The 14414-nt window shown below is 47.5% G+C and overlaps 1 protein-coding gene across 2 annotated transcripts in view; it reads right to left on the bottom strand.

Annotated features, from left to right (window-relative positions):
• The window catches only part of LOC311241074 (septin-4-like), a 293309-nt gene that overhangs the window by 196852 nt on the left and 82043 nt on the right, over positions 1 to 14414 (bottom strand). Inside the window, exon 1 of one of the 2 annotated variants that reach the window (XM_084329753.1) lies at positions 13605 to 13712. The exons of the other annotated variant lie outside the window; for it this stretch is intronic. Within the exon in view, the coding sequence (XP_084185879.1) occupies positions 13605 to 13607 (3 nt within the window). The 5' untranslated portion in view covers positions 13608 to 13712. Of the gene's footprint in view, positions 1 to 13604; positions 13713 to 14414 lie in introns of those variants that run through there. 2 annotated transcript variants of the gene reach the window in all.

Raw genomic sequence — 14414 nt, 5'->3', positions numbered from 1 at the left:
ACTGTAGCTGGGGAACTGAACTGTAGCCGAGGAACTGAACTATAGCTGAGGAACTGAACTATAGCTGAGGAACTGAACTGTAGCTGGGGAACTGAACTGTAGCCGAGGAACTGAACTATAGCTGAGGAACTGAACTATAGCTGAGGAACTGAACTGTAGCTGGGGAACTGAACTGTAGCTGAGGAACTGAACTGTAGCTAGAGAACTGAACTGTAGCTGGGGAACTGAACTATAGCTGAGGAACTGAACTGCAGCTGAGGAACTGAACTGTAGCTGGGGAACTGAACTGTAGCTGAGGAACTGAACTGTAGCTGGGGAACTGAACTGTAGCTAGAGAACTGAACTGTAGCTGGGGAACTGAACTGCAGCTAGAGAACTGAACTGCAGCTGAGGAACTGAACTGTAGCTGGGGAACTGAACTGTAGCTAGCTGGGGAACTGAACTGTAGCTGAGGAACTGAACTGTAGCAAGATAACTGAACTGTAGCTGAGGAACTGAACTGCAGCTGGGGAACTGAACTGTAGCTAGAGAACTGAACTGTAGCTGGGGAACTGAACTGCAGCTAGAGAACTGAACTGTAGCTGGGGAACTGAACTGCAGCTAGAGAACTGAACTGTAGCTGGGGAACTGAACTGTAGCTGGGGAACTGAACTGTAGCTGAGGAACTGAACTGTAGCTAGAGAACTGAACTGCAGCTGAGGAACTGAACTGTAGCTGAGGAACTGAACTGCAGCTAGAGAACTGAACTGTAGCTGGGGAACTGAACTGTAGCTGAGGAACTGAACTGTAGCTAGAGAACTGAACTGCAGCTGAGGAACTGAACTGTAGCTGAGGAACTGAACTGTAGCTGAGGAACTGAACTGCAGCTAGAGAACTGAACTGCAGCTGAGGAACTGAACTGTAGCTAGAGAACTGAACTGTAGCTAGAGAACTGAACTGTAGCTGGGGAACTGAACTGCAGCTAGAGAACTGAACTGTAGCTGGGGAACTGAACTGTAGCTGAGGAACTGAACTGTAGCTGAGGAACTGAACTGTAGCTGGGGAACTGAACTGCAGCTGAGGAACTGAACTGTAGCTGGGGAACTGAACTGTAGCTGGGGAACTGAACTGTAGCTGAGGAACTGAACTGTAGATGAGGAACTGAACTGTAGCTGGGGAACTGAACTGCAGCTGAGGAACTGAACTGCAGCTGAGGGACTGAACTGCAGCTGAGGAACTGAACTGTAGCTAAGGAACTGAACTGTAGCTGAGGAACTGAACTGTAGGTGAGGAACTGAACTGCAGCTGAGGAACTGAACTGTAGCTAGAGAACTGAACTGTAGCTGAGGAACTGAACTGCAGCTGAGGAACTGAACTGCAGCTAGAGAACTGAACTGTAGCTGAGGAACTGAACTGTAGCTGAGGAACTGAACTGTAGCTAGAGAACTGAACTGTAGCTGGGGAACTGAACTGTAGCTGAGGAACTGAACTGTAGCTAGAGAACTGAACTGTAGCTGAGGAACTGAACTGTAGCTGAGGAACTGAACTGCAGCTAGAGAACTGAACTGCAGCTGAGGAACTGAACTGTAGCTGAGGAACTGAACTGTAGCAAGAGAACTGAACTGTAGCTGAGGAACTGAACTGCAGCTGGGGAACTGAACTGTAGCTGGGGAACTGAACTGTAGCTGGGGAACTGAACTGTAGCTGAGGAACTGAACTGTAGCTAGAGAACTGAACTGCAGCTGAGGAACTGAACTGCAGCTGAGGAACTGAACTGTAGCTGAGGAACTGAACTGTAGCTAGAGAACTGAACTGTAGCTAGAGAACTGAACTGTAGCTGAGGAACTGAACTGCAGCTAGAAAACTGAACTGCAGCTGAGGAACTGAACTGTAGCTAGAGAACTGAACTGTAGCTGGGGAACTGAACTGTAGGTGTGGAACTGAACTGCAGCTGAGGAACTGAACTGTAGCTGAGGAACTGAACTGTAGCTGAGGAACTGAACTGTAGGTGAGGAACTGAACTGCAGCTGAGGAACTGAACTGTAGCTAGAGAACTGAACTGTAGCTGGGGAACTGAACTGTAGCTGAGGAACTGAACTGTAGCTAGAGAACTGAACTGCAGCTGAGGAACTGAACTGTAGCTGAGGAACTGAACTGTAGCTGAGGAACTGAACTGTAGCTGAGGAACTGAACTGTAGCTAGAGAACTGAACTGTAGCTGAGGAACTGAACTGTAGCTAGAGAACTGAACTGTAGCTGAGGAACTGAACTGCAGCTAGAGAACTGAACTGCAGCTGAGGAACTGAACTGTAGCTAGAGAACTGAACTGTAGCTGGGGAACTGAACTGCAGCTAGAGAACTGAACTGTAGCTGGGGAACTGAACTGCAGCTAGACAACTGAACTGTAGCTGGGGAACTGAACTGTAGCTGAGGAACTGAACTGTAGCTGAGGAACTGAACTGTAGCTGGGGAACTGAACTGCAGCTGAGGAACTGAACTGTAGATGGGGAACTGAACTGTAGCTGGGGAACTGAACTGTAGCTGAGGAACTGAACTGTAGATGAGGAACTGAACTGTAGCTGGGGAACTGAACTGCAGCTGAGGAACTGAACTGCAGCTGAGGGACTGAACTGCAGCTGAGGAACTGAACTGTAGCTGATGAACTGAACTGTAGCTGAGGAACTGAACTGTAGGTGAGGAACTGAACTGCAGCTGAGGAACTGAACTGTAGCTAGAGAACTGAACTGTAGCTGAGGAACTGAACTGCAGCTGAGGAACTGAACTGTAGCTAGAGAACTGAACTGTAGCTGAGGAACTGAACTGTAGCTGAGGAACTGAACTGTAGCTAGATAACTGAACTGTAGCTAGAGAACTGAACTGTAGCTGAGGAACTGAACTGTAGCTGAGGAACTGAACTGTAGCTAGAGAACTGAACTGTAGCTGAGGAACTGAACTGCAGCTGAGGAACTGAACTGTAGCTAGAGAACTGAACTGTAGCTGAGGAACTGAACTGTAGCTGAGGAACTGAACTGTAGCTGAGGAACTGAACTGTAGCTGAGGAACTGAACTATAGCTGAGGAACTGAACTGTAGCTGAGGAACTGAACTGTAGCTAGAGAACTGAACTGCAGCTGAGGAACTGAACTGTAGCTGAGGAACTGAACTGTAGCTGAGGAACTGAACTGCAGCTAGAGAACTGAACTGCAGCTGAGGAACTGAACTGTAGCTAGAGAACTGAACTGTAGCTAGAGAACTGAACTGTAGCTGGGGAACTGAACTGCAGCTAGAGAACTGACCTGTAGCTGGGGAACTGAACTGCAGCTAGAGAACTGAACTGTAGCTGGGGAACTGAACTGTAGCTGAGGAACTGAACTGTAGCTGAGGAACTGAACTGTAGCTGGGGAACTGAACTGCAGCTGAGGAACTGAACTGTAGCTGGGGAACTGAACTGTAGCTGGGGAACTGAACTGTAGCTGAGGAACTGAACTGTAGATGAGGAACTGAACTGTAGCTGGGGAACTGAACTGCAGCTGAGGAACTGAACTGCAGCTGAGGGACTGAACTGCAGCTGAGGAACTGAACTGTAGCTGAGGAACTGAACTGTAGCTGAGGAACTGAACTGTAGGTGAGGAACTGAACTGCAGCTGAGGAACTGAACTGTAGCTAGAGAACTGAACTGTAGCTGAGGAACTGAACTGCAGCTGAGGAACTGAACTGTAGCTAGAGAACTGAACTGTAGCTGAGGAACTGAACTGTAGCTGAGGAACTGAACTGTAGCTAGAGAACTGAACTGTAGCTGGGGAACTGAACTGTAGCTGAGGAACTGAACTGTAGCTAGAGAACTGAACTGTAGCTGAGGAACTGAACTGTAGCTGAGGAACTGAACTGCAGCTAGAGAACTGAACTGCAGCTGAGGAACTGAACTGTAGCTGAGGAACTGAACTGTAGCAAGAGAACTGAACTGTAGCTGAGGAACTGAACTGCAGCTGGGGAACTGAACTGTAGCTGGGGAACTGAACTGTAGCTGGGGAACTGAACTGTAGCTGAGGAACTGAACTGTAGCTAGAGAACTGAACTGCAGCTGAGGAACTGAACTGCAGCTGAGGAACTGAACTGTAGCTGAGGAACTGAACTGTAGCTAGAGAACTGAACTGTAGCTGGGGAACTGAACTGTAGCTGAGGAACTGAACTGCAGCTAGAGAACTGAACTGCAGCTGAGGAACTGAACTGTAGCTAGAGAACTGAACTGTAGCTGGGGAACTGAACTGTAGGTGTGGAACTGAACTGCAGCTGAGGAACTGAACTGTAGCTGAGGAACTGAACTGTAGGTGAGGAACTGAACTGCAGCTGAGGAACTGAACTGTAGCTAGAGAACTGAACTGTAGCTGAGGAACTGAACTGCAGCTGAGGAACTGAACTGTAGCTAGAGAACTGAACTGTAGCTGAGGAACTGAACTGTAGCTGAGGAACTGAACTGTAGCTGAGGAACTGAACTGTAGCTGGGGAACTGAACTGTAGCTGGGGAACTGAACTGTAGCCGAGGAACTGAACTATAGCTGAGGAACTGAACTATAGCTGAGGAACTGAACTGTAGCTGGGGAACTGAACTGTAGCCGAGGAACTGAACTATAGCTGAGGAACTGAACTATAGCTGAGGAACTGAACTGTAGCTGGGGAACTGAACTGTAGCTGAGGAACTGAACTGTAGCTAGAGAACTGAACTGTAGCTGGGGAACTGAACTATAGCTGAGGAACTGAACTGCAGCTGAGGAACTGAACTGTAGCTGGGGAACTGAACTGTAGCTGAGGAACTGAACTGTAGCTGGGGAACTGAACTGTAGCTAGAGAACTGAACTGTAGCTGGGGAACTGAACTGCAGCTAGAGAACTGAACTGCAGCTGAGGAACTGAACTGTAGCTGGGGAACTGAACTGTAGCTAGCTGGGGAACTGAACTGTAGCTGAGGAACTGAACTGTAGCAAGATAACTGAACTGTAGCTGAGGAACTGAACTGCAGCTGGGGAACTGAACTGTAGCTAGAGAACTGAACTGTAGCTGGGGAACTGAACTGCAGCTAGAGAACTGAACTGTAGCTGGGGAACTGAACTGCAGCTAGAGAACTGAACTGTAGCTGGGGAACTGAACTGTAGCTGGGGAACTGAACTGTAGCTGAGGAACTGAACTGTAGCTAGAGAACTGAACTGCAGCTGAGGAACTGAACTGTAGCTGAGGAACTGAACTGCAGCTAGAGAACTGAACTGTAGCTGGGGAACTGAACTGTAGCTGAGGAACTGAACTGTAGCTAGAGAACTGAACTGCAGCTGAGGAACTGAACTGTAGCTGAGGAACTGAACTGTAGCTGAGGAACTGAACTGCAGCTAGAGAACTGAACTGCAGCTGAGGAACTGAACTGTAGCTAGAGAACTGAACTGTAGCTAGAGAACTGAACTGTAGCTGGGGAACTGAACTGCAGCTAGAGAACTGAACTGTAGCTGGGGAACTGAACTGTAGCTGAGGAACTGAACTGTAGCTGAGGAACTGAACTGTAGCTGGGGAACTGAACTGCAGCTGAGGAACTGAACTGTAGCTGGGGAACTGAACTGTAGCTGGGGAACTGAACTGTAGCTGAGGAACTGAACTGTAGATGAGGAACTGAACTGTAGCTGGGGAACTGAACTGCAGCTGAGGAACTGAACTGCAGCTGAGGGACTGAACTGCAGCTGAGGAACTGAACTGTAGCTGAGGAACTGAACTGTAGCTGAGGAACTGAACTGTAGGTGAGGAACTGAACTGCAGCTGAGGAACTGAACTGTAGCTAGAGAACTGAACTGTAGCTGAGGAACTGAACTGCAGCTGAGGAACTGAACTGCAGCTAGAGAACTGAACTGTAGCTGAGGAACTGAACTGTAGCTGAGGAACTGAACTGTAGCTAGAGAACTGAACTGTAGCTGGGGAACTGAACTGTAGCTGAGGAACTGAACTGTAGCTAGAGAACTGAACTGTAGCTGAGGAACTGAACTGTAGCTGAGGAACTGAACTGCAGCTAGAGAACTGAACTGCAGCTGAGGAACTGAACTGTAGCTGAGGAACTGAACTGTAGCTAGAGAACTGAACTGCAGCTGAGGAACTGAACTGTAGCTGAGGAACTGAACTGTAGCTGAGGAACTGAACTGCAGCTAGAGAACTGAACTGCAGCTGAGGAACTGAACTGTAGCTAGAGAACTGAACTGTAGCTAGAGAACTGAACTGTAGCTGGGGAACTGAACTGCAGCTAGAGAACTGAACTGTAGCTGGGGAACTGAACTGTAGCTGAGGAACTGAACTGTAGCTGAGGAACTGAACTGTAGCTGGGGAACTGAACTGCAGCTGAGGAACTGAACTGTAGCTGGGGAACTGAACTGTAGCTGGGGAACTGAACTGTAGCTGAGGAACTGAACTGTAGATGAGGAACTGAACTGTAGCTGGGGAACTGAACTGCAGCTGAGGAACTGAACTGCAGCTGAGGGACTGAACTGCAGCTGAGGAACTGAACTGTAGCTGAGGAACTGAACTGTAGCTGAGGAACTGAACTGTAGGTGAGGAACTGAACTGCAGCTGAGGAACTGAACTGTAGCTAGAGAACTGAACTGTAGCTGAGGAACTGAACTGCAGCTGAGGAACTGAACTGCAGCTAGAGAACTGAACTGTAGCTGAGGAACTGAACTGTAGCTGAGGAACTGAACTGTAGCTAGAGAACTGAACTGTAGCTGGGGAACTGAACTGTAGCTGAGGAACTGAACTGTAGCTAGAGAACTGAACTGTAGCTGAGGAACTGAACTGTAGCTGAGGAACTGAACTGCAGCTAGAGAACTGAACTGCAGCTGAGGAACTGAACTGTAGCTGAGGAACTGAACTGTAGCAAGAGAACTGAACTGTAGCTGAGGAACTGAACTGCAGCTGGGGAACTGAACTGTAGCTGGGGAACTGAACTGTAGCTGGGGAACTGAACTGTAGCTGAGGAACTGAACTGTAGCTAGAGAACTGAACTGCAGCTGAGGAACTGAACTGCAGCTGAGGAACTGAACTGTAGCTGAGGAACTGAACTGTAGCTAGAGAACTGAACTGTAGCTAGAGAACTGAACTGTAGCTGAGGAACTGAACTGCAGCTAGAAAACTGAACTGCAGCTGAGGAACTGAACTGTAGCTAGAGAACTGAACTGTAGCTGGGGAACTGAACTGTAGGTGTGGAACTGAACTGCAGCTGAGGAACTGAACTGTAGCTGAGGAACTGAACTGTAGCTGAGGAACTGAACTGTAGGTGAGGAACTGAACTGCAGCTGAGGAACTGAACTGTAGCTAGAGAACTGAACTGTAGCTGAGGAACTGAACTGCAGCTGAGGAACTGAACTGTAGCTAGAGAACTGAACTGTAGCTGAGGAACTGAACTGTAGCTGAGGAACTGAACTGTAGCTAGAGAACTGAACTGTAGCTGGGGAACTGAATTGTAGCTGAGGAACTGAACTGTAGCTAGAGAACTGAACTGTAGCTGGGGAACTGAACTGTAGCTGAGGAACTGAACTGCAGCTAGAGAACTGAACTGCAGCTGGGGAACTGGACTGTAGCTGAGGAACTGAACTGTAGCTAGAGAACTGAACTGTAGCTGAGGAACTGAACTGTAGCTGAGGAACTGAACTGTAGCTAGAGAACTGAACTGTAGCTGAGGAACTGAACTGCAGCTGAGGAACTGAACTGTAGCTAGAGAACTGAACTGTAGCTGAGGAACTGAACTGTAGCTGGGGAACTGAACTGTAGCTGAGGAACTGAACTGTAGCTAGAGAACTGAACTGCAGCTGAGGAACTGAACTGTAGCTGAGGAACTGAACTGTAGCTGAGGAACTGAACTGTAGCTGAGGAACTGAACTGTAGCTAGAGAACTGAACTGTAGCTGAGGAACTGAACTGTAGCTAGAGAACTGAACTGTAGCTGAGGAACTGAACTGCAGCTAGAGAACTGAACTGCAGCTGAGGAACTGAACTGTAGCTAGAGAACTGAACTGTAGCTGGGGAACTGAACTGCAGCTAGAGAACTGAACTGTAGCTGGGGAACTGAACTGCAGCTAGAGAACTGAACTGTAGCTGGGGAACTGAACTGTAGCTGAGGAACTGAACTGAACTGTAGCTGGGGAACTGAACTGCAGCTGAGGAACTGAACTGTAGCTGGGGAACTGAACTGTAGCTGGGGAACTGAACTGTAGCTGAGGAACTGAACTGTAGATGAGGAACTGAACTGTAGCTGGGGAACTGAACTGCAGCTGAGGAACTGAACTGCAGCTGAGGGACTGAACTGCAGCTGAGGAACTGAACTGTAGCTGATGAACTGAACTGTAGCTGAGGAACTGAACTGTAGGTGAGGAACTGAACTGCAGCTGAGGAACTGAACTGTAGCTAGAGAACTGAACTGTAGCTGAGGAACTGAACTGCAGCTGAGGAACTGAACTGTAGCTAGAGAACTGAACTGTAGCTGAGGAACTGAACTGTAGCTGAGGAACTGAACTGTAGCTAGATAACTGAACTGTAGCTAGAGAACTGAACTGTAGCTGAGGAACTGAACTGTAGCTGAGGAACTGAACTGTAGCTAGAGAACTGAACTGTAGCTGAGGAACTGAACTGTAGCTGAGGAACTGAACTGTAGCTAGAGAACTGAACTGTAGCTAGAGAACTGAACTGTAGCTGAGGAACTGAACTGTAGCTGAGGAACTGAACTGTAGCTGAGGAACTGAACTGTAGCTAGAGAACTGAACTGTAGCTAGAGAACTGAACTGTAGCTAGATAACTGAACTGTAGCTAGCTGGGGAACTGAACTGTAGCTGAGGAACTGAACTGTAGCTGAGGAACTGAACTGTAGCTGAGGAACTGAACTGTAGCTGAGGAACTGAACTGTAGCTAGAGAACTGAACTGTAGCTGAGGAACTGAACTGTAGCTGAGGAACTGAACTGTAGCTGAGGAACTGAACTGTAGCTAGAGAACTGAACTGTAGCTAGAGAACTGAACTGTAGCTGAGGAACTGAACTGTAGCTGAGGAACTGAACTGTAGCTAGAGAACTGAACTGTAGCTGAGGAACTGAACTGTAGCTGAGGAACTGAACTGTAGCTAGAGAACTGAACTGTAGCTAGAGAACTGAAGTGTAGCTGAGGAACTGAACTGTAGCTGAGGAACTGAACTGTAGCTAGAGAACTGAACTGTAGCTAGAGAACTGAACTGTAGCTAGATAACTGAACTGTAGCTAGCTGGGGAACTGAACTGTAGCTGAGGAACTGAACTGTAGCTGGGGAACTGAACTGTAGCTGAGGAACTGAACTGTAGCTAGAGAACTGAACTGCAGCTGAGGAACTGAACTGTAGCTGAGGAACTGAACTGTAGCTGAGGAACTGAACTGTAGCTGAGGAACTGAACTGTAGCTAGAGAACTGAACTGTAGCTGAGGAACTGAACTGTAGCTAGAGAACTGAACTGTAGCTGAGGAACTGAACTGCAGCTAGAGAACTGAACTGCAGCTGAGGAACTGAACTGTAGCTAGAGAACTGAACTGTAGCTGGGGAACTGAACTGCAGCTAGAGAACTGAACTGTAGCTGGGGAACTGAACTGCAGCTAGAGAACTGAACTGTAGCTGGGGAACTGAACTGTAGCTGAGGAACTGAACTGTAGCTGAGGAACTGAACTGTAGCTGGGGAACTGAACTGCAGCTGAGGAACTGAACTGTAGCTGGGGAACTGAACTGTAGCTGGGGAACTGAACTGTAGCTGAGGAACTGAACTGTAGATGAGGAACTGAACTGTAGCTGGGGAACTGAACTGCAGCTGAGGAACTGAACTGCAGCTGAGGGACTGAACTGCAGCTGAGGAACTGAACTGTAGCTGATGAACTGAACTGTAGCTGAGGAACTGAACTGTAGGTGAGGAACTGAACTGCAGCTGAGGAACTGAACTGTAGCTAGAGAACTGAACTGTAGCTGAGGAACTGAACTGCAGCTGAGGAACTGAACTGTAGCTAGAGAACTGAACTGTAGCTAGAGAACTGAACTGTAGCTGAGGAACTGAACTGTAGCTAGATAACTGAACTGTAGCTAGAGAACTGAACTGTAGCTGAGGAACTGAACTGTAGCTGAGGAACTGAACTGTAGCTAGAGAACTGAACTGTAGCTGAGGAACTGAACTGTAGCTGAGGAACTGAACTGTAGCTAGAGAACTGAACTGTAGCTAGAGAACTGAACTGTAGCTGAGGAACTGAACTGTAGCTGAGGAACTGAACTGTAGCTGAGGAACTGAACTGTAGCTAGAGAACTGAACTGTAGCTAGCTGGGGAACTGAACTGTAGCTGAGGAACTGAACTGTAGCTGAGGAACTGAACTGTAGCTGAGGAACTGAACTGTAGCTAGAGAACTGAACTGTAGCTGAGGAACTGAACTCTAGCTGAGGAACTGAACTGTAGCTGGGGAACTGAACTGTAGCTGGGGAACTGAACTGTAGCTGAGGAACTGAACTGTAGCTAGAGAACTTAACTGTAGCTGGGGAACTGAACTGTAGCTAGATAACTGAACTGTAGGTGATGAACTGAACTGCAGCTGAGGAACTGAACTGTAGCTAGAGAACTGAACTGTAGCTGAGGAACTGAACTGCAGCTGAGGAACTGAACTGTAGCTAGAGAACTGAACTGTAGCTGAGGAACTGAACTGTAGCTGAGGAACTGAACTGTAGCTAGAGAACTGAACTGTAGCTGAGGAACTGAACTGTAGCTGAGGAACTGAACTGTAGCTGAGGAACTGAACTGTAGCTAGAGAACTGAACTGTAGCTGAGGAACTGAACTGTAGCTGAGGAACTGAACTGTAGCTAGAGAACTGAACTGTAGCTGAGGAACTGAACTGTAGCTGAGGAACTGAACTGTAGCTAGAGAACTGAACTGTAGCTAGAGAACTGAACTGTAGCTGAGGAACTGAACTGTAGCTGAGGAACTGAACTGTAGCTAGAGAATTGAACTGTAGCTGAGGAACTGAACTGTAGCTGAGGAACTGAACTGTAGCTAGAGAACTGAACTGTAGCTAGAGAACTGAAGTGTAGCTGAGGAACTGAACTGTAGCTGAGGAACTGAACTGTAGCTAGAGAACTGAACTGTAGCTAGAGAACTGAACTGTAGCTAGATAACTGAACTGTAGCTAGCTGGGGAACTGAACTGTAGCTGAGGAACTGAACTGTAGCTGAGGAACTGAACTGTAGATGAGGAACTGAACTGTAGCTAGAGAACTGAACTGTAGCTGAGGAACTGAACTGTAGCTGAGGAACTGAACTGTAGCTGGGGAACTGAACTGTAGCTGGGGAACTGAACTGTAGCTGAGGAACTGAACTGTAGCTAGATAACTGAACTGTAGCTGGGGAACTGAACTGTAGCTGAGGAACTGAACTGTAGCTGAGGAACTGAACTGTAGCTGGGGAACTGAACTGTAGCTGAGGAACTGAACTGTAGCTGAGGAACTGAACTGTAGCTGAGGAACTGAACTGTAGCTGAGGAACTGAACTGTAGCTGAGGAACTGAACTGTAGCTAGAGAACTGAACTGTAGCTGGGGAACTGAACTGTAGCTGGAGAACTGAACTGTAGCTGAGGAACTGAACTGCAGCTGAGGAACTGAACTGCAGCTGAGGAACTGAACTGCAGGTAGAGAACTGAACTGCAGCTGAGGAACTGAACTGTAGCTGAGGAACTGAACTGTAGCTGGGGAACTGAACTGTAGCTGAGGAACTGAACTGTAGCTGAGGAACTGAACTGCAGCTAGAGAACTGAACTGCAGCTGAGGAACTGAACTGTAGCTGAGGAACTGAACTGCAGCTAGAGAACTGAACTGCAGCTGAGGAACTGAACTGTAGCTGGGGAACTGAACTGTAGCTGAGGAACTGAACTGTAGCTGGGGAACTGAAGTTGGGAGAGCTGTAACCCACATCAAGGGTATAATGCCAGATGATAGACATAGGTGCTAAAGGTTTACATTTTCCTTTAAATATGTGCTAATATCAGTAGTGCGTGATGTGGCTTTTGGTGTGGGACATCCCTGGCCTCAGCTCCAACAACAACTGCAGCTACTGCACCGTAATTGTCGTCTTCCTACTAATCTTTCCAGCCCTCCACCTCCGGCCTCCACACCACTCCTCTAATCTTGGTGCCCAAACACACAGACGGCCACATAAAACAAACAGAAGAAAAATACATGTGCACATAAACACACACACACAGCCGTATGCAGTAGGCCATACTTGGAATGGATGATTAGCCAACTGTGCAGTGTCTATGATGCCAGACTAAAAGGTAGGATCTGTAATAAGTAATAACGTTAATCAGCTACCTCTATGCTGATTGCTTGGGACTGTATCACACTTTTTTCACACGTTTCAAATGTTTGGTTTTTGTCTGATGTGTGGGTTGGAATTGACCTGTCTCAAAACCCTGCCCCTTTTCTTGATCCTCCAATCACAACTGTCGCTTACCTCGGACAAACCAAGTTTGTCCGAGGTAAGCGACAGTTGTGATTGGAGGATCAAGAAAAGGGGCAGGGTTTTGAGACAGGTCCATTGAGTGGGGATAGGGGGAGGGGTTCTTGTTGCTGGCCACACCTTAGGCTCTGCCAGGAGAGATCTGAATAATTCACAGTATAATAAATAATAATAAACTCCCAACACATGCAACAGACCAAAACAAAACATTTAAACAGAGTGCAATGGCAAGTGGGGCTCTTTTGGCTCTTTTCACTGCAATGACGGCATTGCAGATTCTACCTTTAAATACGAGACCCCACACACACTTCAAACACTTGAACACTGTGCTAGCCCATGTATGTACCAGTAGTAACCCCTCCGTATGACCTTTAAAATCCATCTTCCCCGCCCACAGCTCAGTCTCTCCAGTCTCCAACCACAGTCTATACTGGAGCCGCAATCATAGGAACATCTGCCTGCCAGCGGTGGCCCCTATTCAGTCAAACCAGCCAGCAGCAGCAGTCAATATAAAAATCCCTTTGACCTACAGCAACAGTGCCAGCAAGGAGATGTGAATCTAAAGACAAGCTATACTGCATGCAGAGCTGCACACAGACTGGATCCAGGTAAGTCATCCTGAGTATGAATCATCCTAGAAAACGGAGTAATATCAGGGTCAGCCCCATGTTCCCACAGCCCAATGGTCCCACATTTCTAAGATTTTCTTTTAACTCAAAATTAGGCCCCATGTTCCCACAGCCCAATGGTCCCACAGCCCTATGTTCCCGGACGAACCCACTACTACCAGTACCAGAGGACAATTGGATACTAGGTTGGGTGTAATTGGCTACCAAATTAAGAGAAAGGGGGATAAAATCAGGTAAAAATGTATGAAAAAGGGAAATATGGGAACATGGGGCTGTGGGAACATAGGCACGCTCCCGTAATATGCTGCTAATATGTAGGCAAGATCAGACAGAAACCATGTTAAGCAGCTGGACTGAACAGCACACTGGGTGAAATGCATTGGCCCCACAAGGCAGGTTAAAGTTATTAGCTACAGAAAACAGGTATGACATGCTGCCTAGTCTAGCTTCCATCACAGGACATGTGACAGGTTACACTTACCATGCTGTAGACTATGCCAACACACACACACACAAGCCTCAGCGGGTGACCGGGACAGTGTGCCGCTACTCCAGGAATCCACAGGAGAGTCTTGTGTGTCGCTAACTGCAACCGAGCTGAGAGGAGCTACACAGTGGAGGCTCACAGAGATTCTTAATGTTGTTATGCTGCGCAGGCAAGCTAGGCCCAGACGCTAGAGAAAAGAGGAGCAGTGTAGTAGGGGGGGGGGGGGGTAGAGAGAGAGAGGAGAGATATAGAGGGAGAGAAGATATTTATATAGATGGAGATATATATATAGGGAGAGAGAAGAGAGGGAGAGAGAATAAATATAGGGAGATATATATATTATATACTGTAGGAGATAGAAGATAAAAGGGAGAGCGAATATAGATGTATATTGTGGGAGAAAGAGGGACAAATAGAGGGATATATAGATAGAGAAAAGAGTAAGATAGAGATATACGTAGAGGGAGAGATTGATTGAAAATGTTATTAACAGATTGCAGAATGGGTACAATACAGTACAGAAAGAGAGTGAGTGAGGGAGAGAGGGGGAGAAGAGAGAGTGAGAGAAAGAAAAAAAATATATAGATAGAGGTAGAGAGAAAGAGAGAGTGAGGGAGAAAGCTAATAGAGAGGGAGAGATAGAGGAGACATAATAGAGGGAGAGAGAGAGCAGGGCAGATGGAAGGGGATCAAGCTAACTCCGGTACAATAGGCTTCAGGAAATAACAGTAGGAGCTGGGAACCACGCCGCAGGGGGAGGATATGCTCAGAAAGAGGCAACAAGAGGGTCCAAACTCTCAGAAA

This window comes from Notolepis coatsorum (assembly GCF_963971535.1).
Source record: "Notolepis coatsorum genome assembly, chromosome: 1".
In the NCBI taxonomy this organism is placed as follows: Eukaryota; Metazoa; Chordata; class Actinopteri; order Aulopiformes; family Paralepididae; genus Notolepis; species Notolepis coatsorum.
This window is presented reverse-complemented; position numbering and strand designations above follow the sequence as displayed.